This window comes from Diabrotica undecimpunctata, chromosome 2 (genome assembly GCF_040954645.1).
Source record: "Diabrotica undecimpunctata isolate CICGRU chromosome 2, icDiaUnde3, whole genome shotgun sequence".
Taxonomy (NCBI): Eukaryota; Metazoa; Arthropoda; class Insecta; order Coleoptera; family Chrysomelidae; genus Diabrotica; species Diabrotica undecimpunctata.
This window is the reverse complement of record NC_092804.1, coordinates 170134159-170148774: the sequence shown is the minus strand read 5'-3', so window position 1 is coordinate 170148774 and position 14616 is coordinate 170134159. Positions and strand designations below refer to the sequence as shown.

At 35.5% G+C, this 14616-nt stretch overlaps 1 protein-coding gene across 6 annotated transcripts in view; it reads right to left on the bottom strand.

Moving 5' to 3' along the window:
• Window positions 1-14616, bottom strand: part of LOC140435189 (uncharacterized) — a 1123409-nt gene that overhangs the window by 36977 nt on the left and 1071816 nt on the right. For all 6 annotated transcript variants that reach the window (XM_072523966.1, XM_072523965.1, XM_072523967.1 and 3 more), the window contains 7 exons: window positions 13677-13898; window positions 8839-9211; window positions 7925-8212; window positions 5887-6085; window positions 5463-5677; window positions 3459-3825; window positions 414-671 (listed from right to left, as the gene is read on the bottom strand). In XM_072523966.1, the coding sequence (XP_072380067.1) occupies window positions 414-671; window positions 3459-3825; window positions 5463-5677; window positions 5887-6085; window positions 7925-8212; window positions 8839-9211; window positions 13677-13898 (1922 nt within the window). The remainder of the gene's footprint in view (window positions 1-413; window positions 672-3458; window positions 3826-5462; window positions 5678-5886; window positions 6086-7924; window positions 8213-8838; window positions 9212-13676; window positions 13899-14616) is intronic.

Below are 14616 nucleotides of genomic sequence, written 5' to 3'. Positions count from 1 at the left end.
GTGAGAGTCCGAGATATCATGGCGACCCTGTCTATAAAGAATTTAACAAAAGAAAAAAATAAGGAAAATAAAAAACTAGAAATGGAGATGGAAAAATGGGATGCCATTTCATTAGCTATCATATGGCTGTACCTGCATCGAAATGGGAGCTGCATCGGCGATTAAAGAAACGCCAAATCATTGTGCAAATGCAGCGAGTGCCAGACACCACAGTAAATTCGTTTTAGTACATGTCAGTTTTTTGGTAGGTGGTAGCGGAAATAAGAAATATGAAGGATGATTAAAAAATAAGAGTTTAGGCTAAATAGCGTTTTGAACTTGTTAGTCCTCAACGTCTTCTATAAACCTTGTTATGGTTTCTATCCATAACTAAACATATCTAAAAACATGTAAAGTATATAATTTCTACATACCTATAAAAATCCCTTGTAAAATCGGTTCCTACATTGGGCAATTCTCCCGTATCACTACTAGCCACCGAAGACCTCTTCGAACACGTTTCGGGTTCGTGAGAATTACAACAATCGGACGCTCCACTCGACCAACTGTTATCAGGCGAAGTTTGTTGATGTTGCACAATGCTTGAAATGGCGTAGGGCCAATGTTTTTCGCCATTTGGTCCGTCCATTAAAAGAGTCACAAGTTCTCTGCCTTCCTTGTCCATCATGTAGCTGAGCGTTAAAATATTTGGTTATTAAAGAGCAACCAGTGAATAGTAGAAATGGAGGGTGAAATAATCCAAGTATATAATTAAATATATTGATAAATGATTGATATCAGGTCTTGGGCCTAACTAATAAAACAACAATTTTAAGGCAAAATTCGAGCTTAAACATCAACATAGTATTGCTTTCCTAACAATTCGGCGTCTTGTAGAATAATTTGTGTTTGGTCTCAAAATATGCTTTAGATTCTGCAAAATCTCTCGTGTGATCCATATATTATTTCCTGGAGCAATCTTTAATCTGTAAATATCCCGTAGTCGCTTGAAGATACATACGAAAAATACAGTTGGTGCGAAGCTAATTCGAAGCGGAATTCACTTTAAATGAACATCGGCTGTTCAGCGGACATTCGATTCGATTTGGGAGTAAAGTGTTTAATTCATGTTTCATCCATTTTCACATATTTACGCAAAAACTTCGAATTGTCGATGCTTTATAGTCATTGATTGATTTCAAACCAAAGTGGCACGTACTTCAAACAAGGCTTTTTCATTCGTGTTCATACAAAACGATAAATATATTGTCTTCATATCTTTCTTCATACAGTACGTGAAGTTTTAAATTAGATATACACGCTATAAATGGCAACACTGCGCGCCGTCGATTTTCCACGAACCTCCGTTGCCCCGTCGCCAATAATTTGTCATTATACAGTGGTTGTTTAAAGCAATAAAAGCGTAGATTTTTAATTTATTTTTGTAAACAACATGTCTGTTTATACACCCGCAGAAAAGGTTCAAATAATAAAATGGTTTAAAATAATGATGGTAATTCTGGACAACAGTGTGTAGATTTATTTTAAGTGTTTTTTGAGGGGAGACCAATTCCTTGCGTACAGTCAGTTCATAATATTGTTAAAAATTTTGAGTAGCTATCCTCAAAAATTGTGTCACCAGAAAAGCGACTAAACAATTATCCGGAAATAAACCACGATCCTTGTCTACAGGGTGTTTCAAAAAAAGGTAACACCGTCTCTAGGATAGGTAAAAAACTGAAAAATAATTGGGGTTTGCTTAGTAAAAAATTCTTGTCACTCCATCTGTTTTCAAGATAAAGGGCGTAATTGGCACCATTGTAATGAAATTTTATACGAATATGTTTTGGAAGCTGATACATCTCATGAAATTGTTTTTATATCTGACCCTCATAGAGGGGGCTAGTTACAAAGTTCGTACCAAGTATTATTCAACATAACTTTTAAAAAGGGTAGAATTATTGGTGCGAAGAAACGATTTGACCGTGCATACGCATCAATCGCCAACAGCACGGCATCGATGCCGTGTGGCGTTCTATCACTGCCACTGCATGGACGGTTGCCGTGATCGTTATTGTCCTTCCAAGACGAATAACGCGTTCTTTGGACACTGCTCAAGGTACGTCGCTCCGTGTTGCTACGTAGTTATGTGTTGTTCATTGTGATTTTGTGTACTCCACCTAACAAACCTTTGTGGATTAACAAACGTCATCGAATAAATGTCGTTTAGTGTACCTGCAAAGCATCATTGATAAAAGTTCGATCGAACTTTTATCTACCGTTCAAATTCGTGCGCTGTGTGTGTGCGCTTAGCCTTAGCCAATGAATACAGTACCGTTGGAAAGAACACCAGGGGTTTATATCTTTCTGGTGTTTTTCTTGGCTTTTCGATACTTCTTCTTCTTGTAGTTCCTTCTCCTATCGGAGGTTGGCTATCATCACAGCTATCTGTACCTTATTGCCGGCTGCTCTGAAAAGATCTACTGAGCTGCAACTATACCACTCTCTTAGGTTTCTTAACCAGGAAATTCTTCGTCTTCCTATGGATCTTTTAACCTTGATTTTACCTTGCATTATGAGCCTTAATATCTCATATTTCGCACCTCTGGTAATGTGGCCTAAATATTCCAGCTTTCTTGTTTTGATGCTTTATGACCTCTCAATCCTTTTGTAGCCTTTTTAACACTTCTGCGTTTGTAACTCGTTGGGTCCATGGTATTTTCAAAATCCTTCTATAGCACCACATCTCAAATGATTCCAACTTCTTTATATTATCAACTTTTAGTGTCCAGCTTTCCATTCCATACATCAAAGTCGAGAACACGTAGCATCTTAAGGCTCTTATCCTCAGCTCCAGAGGCAAGTCTCGATTAACAAACATTGTTTTCATTTTTATAAAAGCTTGTCTTGCAATTTCAATGCGTGTCCTTATTTCTCTACCTTGGTCATTGTTTTCATTTGCCCAGGTTTCCAGATATTTGTAGTTATTCACTCTTTCTAATTGTGTTTCCTCGATATCTAGCCTTCCACTGTATGTGGCTTAGAAATAATCATGCACTTGGTTTTCTTAACTTTCATTTGTAGTCCATATTTTATACTGACTTGATGTAATCTATTTACTAAGCGTTTCAGTGCTTCTAGACTGTCTGCAAAAATAGTGATGTCGTCTGCGAATCTTAAGTTGTTCAAGATTTTTCCGTTTATCGATATACCCTGTTGTTCATCTGATATTGCTTCCTTAAAAATAGCTTCGCTGTACATATTGAATAGCAGTGGGGACAGCACGCAATCCTGTCTAACACCTCTCTTGATTTCTATAGTTTTTTTTTTTCGATACTATAGCGTTTTAATTTATGTAATAATATATTGTAATTCGTGAAATCAAATGCATTGAAGAAGCAAAGTAAAATACTGCTATGGATTATTTATAATCTAGATGAAAGATAAATACGAAATGAAAGATATTTACAAACACTTACCTGGAATTATTCCACAAACATTCGTTCGAATCTTCTTCGAGCTCTAACGCATTATTTTCCTGAATACTGGGCAACGTCGATATAGATATCTGCCCCGGAGTAGTAACATCACTTTTCTTCCACTGTTCTCTTAGATCGTCGTTGGACAAACTTAAACTCCAATCCTCTAGTTCGGCGCGATCATATTCCAGTTCAAGCATGTCTCTATGTTGCTGCTGCAACGTGGATCGTGTCTCGTCCAGTTTCAACCAATGTTGGATGTATTCTGCATCCCAGGCTGTACATTCGAGGCGGTCGTCTGCACCGCTTGACCAAGATAAAGGCGACTTGGCGTCTTCGGCGCAAATTTCCAAATTGGTCGAGTTGCCTAAAAAGTTGAAAAGTATTACATTCCGAATGTATTTTAAAATTTTGACAATTTTTGTTGACATTTTTCGCAATGATTCAAAATAACAACACGGTACATATTAGTCGTAAGTTAAAGTTGAGAACTAACTGATTAAAAAATACCTTACATCAGTGTGACGTCACGTTAATTTTTTTAAGGTTAACTTGATTCTGAACATAGCTACGCTAGGTATATTGTCATCATCATCGACGTTCAATTCGCTCGGATTATCGTTTATGCTTTTGCCTATTATTGAATTCTGTATTATATTTTTTGCTTGTATTTCAGTTTAACTTCTGAGTTATTTATGTAAAATATTCTATAATGCAGGCTGTCCACTGTATTGTTGGTTATCTACCTTTAGTACTTAGTATGTTTATTATTATTTTACTTGGTAACAATGATTAAGGTTAGATTGATGATAAAAAAGAAACGATGTAATTGTTCAAATGCTAACTATTGTAGTCTCTATTGCATGATACTGCTTTTGACACAGATTGCTGCTCTTACTATTTGCTGGGCCGTATCTGCGTTTGTTCTCCTGTACATTCTTTTGCCCACTGTCTTATTATTTCATTACATATTTCATTTTGAAAAAAAGGCCCGACCTTACATGGCGAGCTACTCTTAATTTTATTACTTTAACTTTTAGGGGGAGTCAATACTAATGTAAATTTAAAATCGGGACAAAATTCAACAATTGCGTTAGCGCCATCTTGTATTTAAAAGAGAATTGTTTTTGCTAAATATTTTGGCCATTTCTTTCTTTGCAAATTTTTTCGTAGTCGATATACTACGAGTTAAGGGGGAAAATAGTGACTAGGTATAATTCTTAAATTATAGAAAGGGATCAAAATTGTATAAAATATAATTCTCGTCAAGTAACAAAATAAGTGTATTTTGGCAAAGGAAAAGAATAATTCAAAACGTGTTTTCTTGGAAATGTGTTCCATAAAATCTAGTACATCGTGCATCAATAAAAAGTTTGACATAGATAAACTGAGCAACATTTATTGTTACTTACTGGAAAAACATCCAAAATAAAATAAATATTTACCTGTATATAAATTACACTTGCATGCATAACATGTTGCATACCATTAAGACAGGTTTAAAAATTAAAAAGTAAATCACCCAAGATAGGCAGCATTTCTTAAAAAGATATATAATATTAAGTACACCTAATTACTTTTTAATCATAGGGTTTTTACTTTCTGTTCTCTATGTGTCAGAGTTAAAACACACCAGTAAAAGATGCCATAAACTAAGTTTTACTATCTGTACCTAAATTTTAAAAATTTTAGAATGTATTTTGTCCATTATTTTATATTTTATATGTATGTTATTAATGTTGAGTGTCAATGCTTTTACAAATAATCTCAACGACTAGTAAGTTGTACTGAAGAATTGCGATATTTTATAAATATTTACATATTTTTTTTATTACAGTGTCTTAAAAAAGGAATAAAACCATTCCGAAAGCTAGACAACAAGTCAAAAGAGTGTTTCATTAACACCCCGGCCAATTTTCTGGCTGCAACCCTAATAAACTGTTGTTTGTATATATATATATATATATATAACGTTTATACAAAACACCAAACATTTTTACTTACCCCATAACGTACTTGTTCCCCTCGTCCTCCTCAAGGGATTTATTGACTTTTCGGTAATATCTACTAAAAAAATAGATGGACTACTGGATATTGGTGAACTGAATGTGTAGCAGGGGGATGGTGCTGTTGTAATTTTGATGCAAAGATGTGAATCCGAAAAGCTTCGCATTATATGTTGAAATGGCAGGATATCTTTACTTGGAGGAAAACTATTTCTGTAATAAAAAAATATCGCGTCAATTATAGAGATAAAAAATTATATCATACTGCAAAATAAACAGGAACACAAGGAAGCATCCCTTGGTATTTAAATGCTTGATGCTAGTGGGAAATACTGAAAGGGTATATGGAAAAAATATCTTTTTGCTGTCTTTTGCTGTGTTAATATTTCTAATAACTGATCAAGTCACATAAAATCAATTACCTTTGGTTGAGATTCAAAAGATTTAGCGGAATGTACAATATATCAGGATCCTTGTTATCGCTCACCAACAGTCTATTATCGGACACATCAGTTTCGTCACTAGCTTCTTTCAGATCTTCTAATCCTCTTCTTGGCAAAGTTGCATCTCCTGATCCCCTGGTAACGTCAGCTTGGACGTCGGAAGACATTGTCGAATAACCTTAAAAACATCGTTTTGTTAGTTATAAATAAAGTCGGATAATAAATCTTTTGCTTCTGATTATAAAAATGCTAATATTATAAATTTATAAACTTAATAAATTATAAAAAAGAATAATAGACTAGTTAAATTGTTTTTAGCTAAAGTACAATTTCAGCTAGATCCAGTCGTTAAAGATGCCATTAAGAATTAATTTTAATCCTTCAATAGCAAAATGCGAAAATCCATTGTTAGTACCTATTCATACAATAGACTGAGCTTGAGTTTAAAAGACTAGTTAGTTGATGAATGTGAAATAGAAGCTTCTCAGTAGAATTCAGGTAAAAGTAACACCAATGTAAAAGATTATTGAGTTTATGATTTATTGATACTTGAAATGACAAATATTGTAACGCCAAATCTGTACGCAAACTAGACCACGTATATATCTTTCCGATTCTTCACTTCACTGCTGGCTTGAACTTGGCTTCACATATGTTTTCTATGAGTATAAAAGACGATGATTATAAAAGACCAACGTAATTCTTGATCCATGAATGAAAACTTCGAAGTGAGTAATGTTGTCCTCTCTGGCTATATAATCCACAACCACGAGGAGACCTATTCCCTAAACTTCAAAATAGTGGAATGGTACATTTAAATTAAAAAAAAGTAAATTATGTGAAATCGCAAATTAAGAAATTGCCAAAAGGAAAACTAAAAGTTATAGGTACTGCACCATATGTCGGTTTAAACGAAAATAGAAGAAGTAAAAACCCTTTAATAACATCAAAATGTACATATTTTATGTCAGATGAGTTGATATGTCAAATTATGCAGGCTAAAGAAAGTCTAGATTCGGCGTGACCATCGAAGTAAAAAAACATGTCTTTATCGTTTAGGAACATATCTCCCTAGCTCATTATGTCGTTAGATCAAAGGAACCTCGTCAGTAATTAACACAAAGTTCGCTGGCTTGGATGAGTTAAAACATTAGCAGCCTACAGTTAATAAGTTTAGAAGATAGCTGCCGATTGTTGCTTTACCTAGTGATGAAGAGATCGTCTGCCGAAAGAGAAAGCTGCAGGAAAATATGCATAATATAATAAAATTACCTTAACCAAAGGCATGACATCGGTTGGAAAAGAAAGGTAAGATTGTGGGAAGCATGGTTGAAATGATTTTCCGAGACACTAGCGTCCAGTGTATGTTGTTTCAATCCGAACGGATCATACCCTTCAAACACAGTGGATTGTTACTTGTTTCTCCAAGGCTTATGAAGAACTGAATGCTGCGGATTTTTGATCGGGACTAAAATGCTAAAAGGGAGCAGTGTAAAACTTCCATTAATCACCACCGGCCTTTACGTAAGTAGAAGCTTCTCGTATGTTTTCTATGAGCATAAAAGATCGCGCCTATAATTTAATAATAGAGTCGTAACTGTACTGTAGAATGAACAAATAACAATAGTGCAAAGTATAAATATTAGGAAATTTTATAGCCAGAATAGGAAAATCATCAAAATCTTTTATAAATGTAATGTAATGTATAATGGGAGTAATTATTTATATAATTAAAGTTGCATTTATGATAAATAATGGTCACAACTTTGGTCGAAAATGTGTTTTTTTCAATTCTGTCCTTCTTCTTCTTCAGTGCCTTATCCGGTCCGGATGTTGGCGATCATCAAGGCTATCATGGTTTTGTTGACTGCTCTGCGAAACAGCTCCGCTGAGGTCATCCCAAACCATTGTCGGAGATTTTTCAACCACGAGATACGACGGCGTCCCGGTCCTATGTAATTAATAAAGATTGGTTGGCCAACAATGGATTAACTACAGTTTAATAAAAACCTCTTACCTTCATCTCTATTCCCACTCTCTGGTGACTCGTTCCCCGTCGTTTCTTCTTCGCTTTTCGATGTTGATTGTGCTAATACGGGTCTGGATCTTCGATATTTTGTCGTGTGCAAAATGGGTAAGTGTAAATTTAAGGAAACAGGTCGTTTAGGAGGTACCCACAAAGCGGAATCTACTGCACTTAGAGCTTCTAAAAGTCTTTTGGGGGTAACTTCGGTACCCTTTAATTCAGTCCATAATTTCGTTAGGATTTGATGGCGTTTTTTATCTTCTAATGACAGTCGTGTATCTAAAACATATTAAGTAAATATTGTGAAGTGTGCACAATTAACTATTTCTTGAAAGAATTAAACAAAATATTAGAAAACCTTCCATCTCTTGAATATTAGAAAACCTTCCATCTCAAGACGTCCATCTCTTGCATAACTGAAACAAACTCAGTCTTCTTATTCCTTAATTCTTGTTTCTATCACTTTATCATGACCCTGTCACGTGGACCGGGCTTATCGACCACGTGACCTTCCCATTGGTCAATTAGGTCACGTGGTCGATAAACCAGGCCCATTAGAAAGAGATGCAGGGACTGCTTTGCGTCAGTTTTCTCTGTCACACTGGGGGTACAGGCATGTATTGTAGCTATGTAGCAGTCTCTATGGCGAAAACGGCATGTAATTTTAGACAGGTTAAAAATTACGTTTCGGTACATAAGGTAAATTACATATCAAAGTAAGCAACCCGTTATACTTAACTGTAACTGTAGCTGTAGCCCCCATTATATGTTTTCTCATCTGTACAATTAGTTGCTGCCTTCTCCTGCTTTTCATTACCATTTATTTCGTTTTCAATGGTCGTTTCGAGTAATTAACTTAATTTAGCTTCTGAGTTTGTAGAAATTTAATAAACATATCAACTTACCTAAAATATTAGCTGTATCCGCTGACAGCCTTTTATCGGCACTAGAAACTATTTCGTTATCACAATTGTCGCTAGGACTTTCTCCCAAAACCTCCGAATTGAAAGAGTTGCAGTGTTTGACGTTCAGACTCGTGAGCGAGACTGGAGATGACGCATCGACCGAACTGTCGCTGCTGTTTCTTTGTCTCTTGTCCTCCAAAAAACATGGTCGGTTTTGGTCCAGGAAGCATTGCTTGGAAAAGGCTTCCAAGTTAGGAGTATTATCTGGACTGTCACTGCGTAACTGATGGACCAACATGGATGCTAAAGCTTGATTTTGCGTTTCAAGTTCCTGGATCTTGCTGTGTAGGCAGTTAACTTCTTCCTTCAAACCCTGAAATTACATGTAATATTAAAGTTTTGTTTTTGATTTTTCTTCCTATTTAAAAAGATTGTACTGATCAAGGAAATAGTTGTAAGACATGGTTATCAAAAAATTACGGAAAAGGACACGATATTTGCTAAAAAGGGGTAAAAAACTAGAAGACTTTTTCGTCTTCCTCGTAGACTACAACAAAACGTTCAATATAGTTAAATATGATAATCATTTTCAGAAACAAATGTATAGAATAAATGACGAAATATCGAGTTTTAAGGAGAAATAACGATTTTTATTATTCGGATCACATATCCAAAAATTTCTACTTTTTATTATTTTGGCCGAAATAATATATATATATATATATATATATATATATATATATATATATATATATATATTGTATGTGTTGAGCGTATATATTGTGAGCAACTAGCAATTGGCGCCAATCAGCGTCCGGGGCTGATGGTGTGAAATGGGCTACCGGCCATGATGTTGTGAGAAACCAGGCACGCCATGGAAACTCTGAGTCTGGAATAAACATAAAAATATGGAGCACCCTTAAAATTGGTACGTGGAATGTTCGAGGATTGCTGGAACCCGGAAAATTTGATGTAGTGGAAAACGAGATACACAATTATGCCATTGTAGGTCTATATGAAACCCACTGGAAGGATAAAGGACATTATACGTCAAAAAATGGCAATGATATTTATTTCTCCGGCAATGATAAAGAATCTCGGAATGGCGTGGCAGTGATAGTAAATAATGCCATTAAAACCTCCGTAAAAGAATACATAACCGTCAGCGATCGGATAATTGTTGTCAGAATGAATGCCAGTCCAGTTAATCTTAATGTAGTACAAATATATGCCCCAACAAGCGAAGTTCACGATGAAGAGATCGAAACATTTTATAGTACGTTGGAGCAGACGCTTAGGAAGCTTCCAAATAGAGAAATCACAGCAGTCGTAGGCGATTTCAACGCTAAAATTGGTGTAACTACAGAAGATCATTACTTGCGAGAGACCGTCGGATTATATATGGACTTGGCCAAAGAAATGACAGAGGAGAACGCTTGCTACACTTTTGTATAGACAACAACCTGTTTGTTACTAATACAGGCTTTCAACATCACCCAAGACGACTATACACTTGGATATCACTAGGAAATAGATACAGAAATCAGATAGAGTTTATACTGGTAAAAACCCGTTGGAGGAGCGCTGTTAAGGATGTTAAGACCTATCCAGGAACAGATTGTAATAGCGACCATCAATTTTTATCAGCTGAATTCCGCATGAAGTTAAGAAACAGTCCAAAAACAGGAAATACAACAACTAAATGGCATCTAAGATATAACGATCCGTACAAAAAAGCCGCAACGCAAAAGCTATGTGACCTCAAACAATCATTAAATCCAGAAGAGTCCTCAAATAGCATATGGACAAAAACAAAATCCATATTGCATAATGCTGCGAAAAACATTAAGAGTGATAGAGAAGAAAGAAGGAAACAATGGATAACAGACTCCACGTGGACTAAAATACAGGAGAGGAAGTGCTTAAAAGCCACAGGACTGAACAGTGAAAGTGATAAAGAGGCCTATAAAGCGCTGAACGGTCAAATAAAACGACTCTGCGAAAAGGACAAGAACACACACTTGAACAAAATCTGCATGGAAATAGAAGGGCATAAAACCAAAATTGAGACCAGAGACATGTTTAAAAAAATAAAGCAGATAACACGTTCCTTTACACCAAACTACCTTGCTATCAAAGATGATAACGGAACTCTACTCACTTCTAAAAAAGATATTTTACACATATGGAAAGAATACTGTGGACGACTGAAGATGGAGGAAAGCACAGATGCCCCATCACAACCAGAAGATGCCAGTTTGGCGACGGAACCTGATGTACTCAAAAGTGAAGTTGAAGCAGCAATTATGAGGCAAAAAAGTCAGAAAGCTGCCGGTCCAGATAACATACCTATTGAAATGATTTGGGCCCTAGATGACGTTGGAGTGGATATAATACATCAAATTTGTCAAAGAGTGTAGGAGACAGGTAAATGGCTCGAGGACTGGACACAATCACTATATATTCCCATACATAAAAAGGGAGCGAAAGATTTATGTAGCAACTATCGCACAATTGCTCTAATTGCGCATTGCAGTAAGATACTCTTACACATAATTCTCGAGAGGATAAAGCCCTTTTTACTACCTAACATTGCGGAGGAACAAGCAGGTTTCGTCCCCGGACGTGGTACTAGAGAACAAATTTTAAACGTACGGCAAATTGTAGCAAAATCCAGAGAATTTAACATCACAACATATTTTGTGCTTCATAGATTATAGTAAAGCTTTCGATTTGGTCAACTGGAGTAAAATGTGGCAGGTTTTGTCTGAAATGGGAGTCCCCAATCATCTGATACTGCTAATTAAAAGCCTGTACAATAACAATTATGCCAGAGTTAGAATAAATGGGGAACTAACCGATAGTTTCAGGGTCACAAAGGGCGTGAGACAAGGCTGCATACTAAGCCCAATTCTATTTAACATCTATGGTGAATGGATAATGCGGAAAGCTACTGAGGACTGGAACGGCGGCATCACCATTGGCGGGAAGAAGATTTGCAACTTGAGATATGCAGATGATACTACTATCCTCGCTAGTTCTGAAGCTGAATTGATTCACCTGCTACAACGGATAGAAGACGTAAGCTTAACGATGGGCCTTAAAATAAACAGAGATAAAACGAGAATCATGATAATTGACAGAGCTAACAACAATCAAAATCATCTGGTCATGATAAACAATATCGCTGTTGTAGATAAATTTGTGTACCTGGGCTCATTAATAACCAACAAAGGAGGCTGTACTGAAGAAATAAAGCGGCGGTCAGCAATCGCAAAAAGCGCTATGGCAAAATTAACAAAAATTTTGAAAAGCCATGAAATAACTACCGATACAAAAATGAGACTAGTAAGAAGTCTAGTTTTTCCAGTTTTTACTTATGCATCGGAATGCTGGACCCTTACTGAGAAAGACAAAAAGAACATAGATGTATTTGAGATGTACTGCTGGAGACGAATGCTGGGAATACCATGGGTGACCCGAAGAACAAATTAATCCATACTGGACCAGCTAAACATAAAGAAAAGACTAAAATCACAAATATCAGAACAAATAATAAGCTATTTTGGACATGTCCTTCGAAGAAATGGTCTTGAAAAACTTACCATCCAGGGAAAAGTAGAAGGCAAAAGAAATAGAGGTAGATCTCCCACACGATACACGGACCATATTGTTGCTACCATTGGCGCTCCATTGTCAGAATGTGCTAGAATGGCAGAAGATAGAAAAACGTGGAGGAACATTGGGAAATTTAGCTAATAGCTTCATGATATCACGATACCTGCATCAGGTTAACAACTAAGAAGAAGAAGATTGTGTGTGTTGAATGTTTTTTATTACTATTTTTTTTATTACATGTTGGTTGTGTTCTGCGACTGATGCATCTTTTGAAGTGTATTTGTATAATTGTGAGCAGTAATTTTTCCAGGTATCTGCACTATTCTCTATGTCGGTTTTTACTTGTCCATTATGGTCTTGAATGGGTTGAAGTTGTAACTTGAACCCTTGGGCCAAATATTTAATTCTTTAAAATAATTCATGACTGTCATGGCGGTTTTCATATTGTTCCAGTTCTTAACACACATTACATTTATGGTTGTTTTATCTCTGGTGCATATACATTTTATTCTCCTGTTTAGTTCCACTATTTCTTGAGTGTCGCTTCCTGTTTTTTTGTGGCATGTTGTATATAAGTATATATATATACATATATACATAAAGAGAATATGGTAAGATAACAACGTAAAGTCGATATCAAGCATATTGGTGGAGAAGCGTACATTTAATTCTTCACACAGAAGGTAAGACCGGCTTTATAGAAGGTGCTAATTTAGTGTTTTCTTTTACATTAAAAGACAGTATTTATCAAGACGAACACGGAAATGTTTGTAAAATGGATGCCTCACAAACTTCTTTCCAGATTAAGTGGGCCCAATGTAATTGATTTAGACAATGCGCCTTACCATTCCAAAATATTTAAAAAAAGTCCAACAAATTTGTGGAATGTATATAAAATTTAAAAAATGGTTAACAAATGAATGCCTACCAATTGCACAGCATGTATTAAAATCTGAATTATTACACTGGACAAAACAACACGCCTCCGAAATCCGTGTAAATTCTCCGAATATATTTAACCCATTGTATAATATAAAAACGAGCTAATAAAATAATCTTTGTATCACAGTCGTTTTCTCAATCCAAAATTAAAAAGATTGGGCTCATGAAGTGAAGAAAACATTTATTTTTTTGTAGAGCAGTGTATCATATACAAAAAATATATAAAAAATGGTGCATGAAAGTGACTGGCTACAATATTAAAGTAAAATAAAGCTTACTTTTTGTGTCAACAAAGCTCTAACCACCTGATTAGCGACGTCGTCCAGACATCTCTCGTATTGTTTTCTGGATTCTTCGGCCTGTCGTTGCAACGCCGCAGCGTGCGCCTGTAGGATTCCTTCGGGATTATTGTCTCTGCCCGCTTGTTCGAGTTGCTGGCGTAAAGTCGCTATTTCCGTATTCAGACGGCTTATCGTACTTTGATATTGTTGGCAACGGTTCTGGAACAACCAAATAAATATTAAACAGTGGTGGTAAAAAGAAGGAAATCAGGAAAACATATAATTTATCATATTTATACCAGTAAAACATCTTTAGCCTTCAATAATAGAGATTTTTTTCTATATTTTATTATAAGGAGTAAATTTTTAATAAGCGGTAAGTTGTCAGATGAATAATAAAAGAGACATACACTGTAAATGGACAAAAAGTAGATTTTAAGCTACTAAAAATTTTCCCCATTTTTTCGTACATGAAGGGGTAGCTCTTGAGAATTTTAAGAACAGAAAAGTAAATTAAATTCATAGATTCCATTAAAAAACTTGAAAAGATCTTTATCCAACATATTTGAACGTGAACTGAATCACTAAGAGTAGTTTTTACCCACCAAAGAGGAAAAAGCACACATCCAGACAATATAACTTTTTATCTAATAATAAAACACTGAAAACACTAACAATAAAGCACTGAATAACAGTGCAGGATTTATAATGGGTAATCCTTAAACCCATTGCTGTTAGATATTTTTATGGATCATCTAGAGACAAAGATTTCAAAACATCCCGTATTCAAAGAGTTTTTGTATTGGTGGAGATACGTAGATAATGTCCTAGTACATAAATAAACAGGCAACTTGACCAATTCTTATCGTATATTAATTCACTCCATAGTCATACTTAATTTACAATAGAAACAGAACAGAATCAATCCATAATTTTT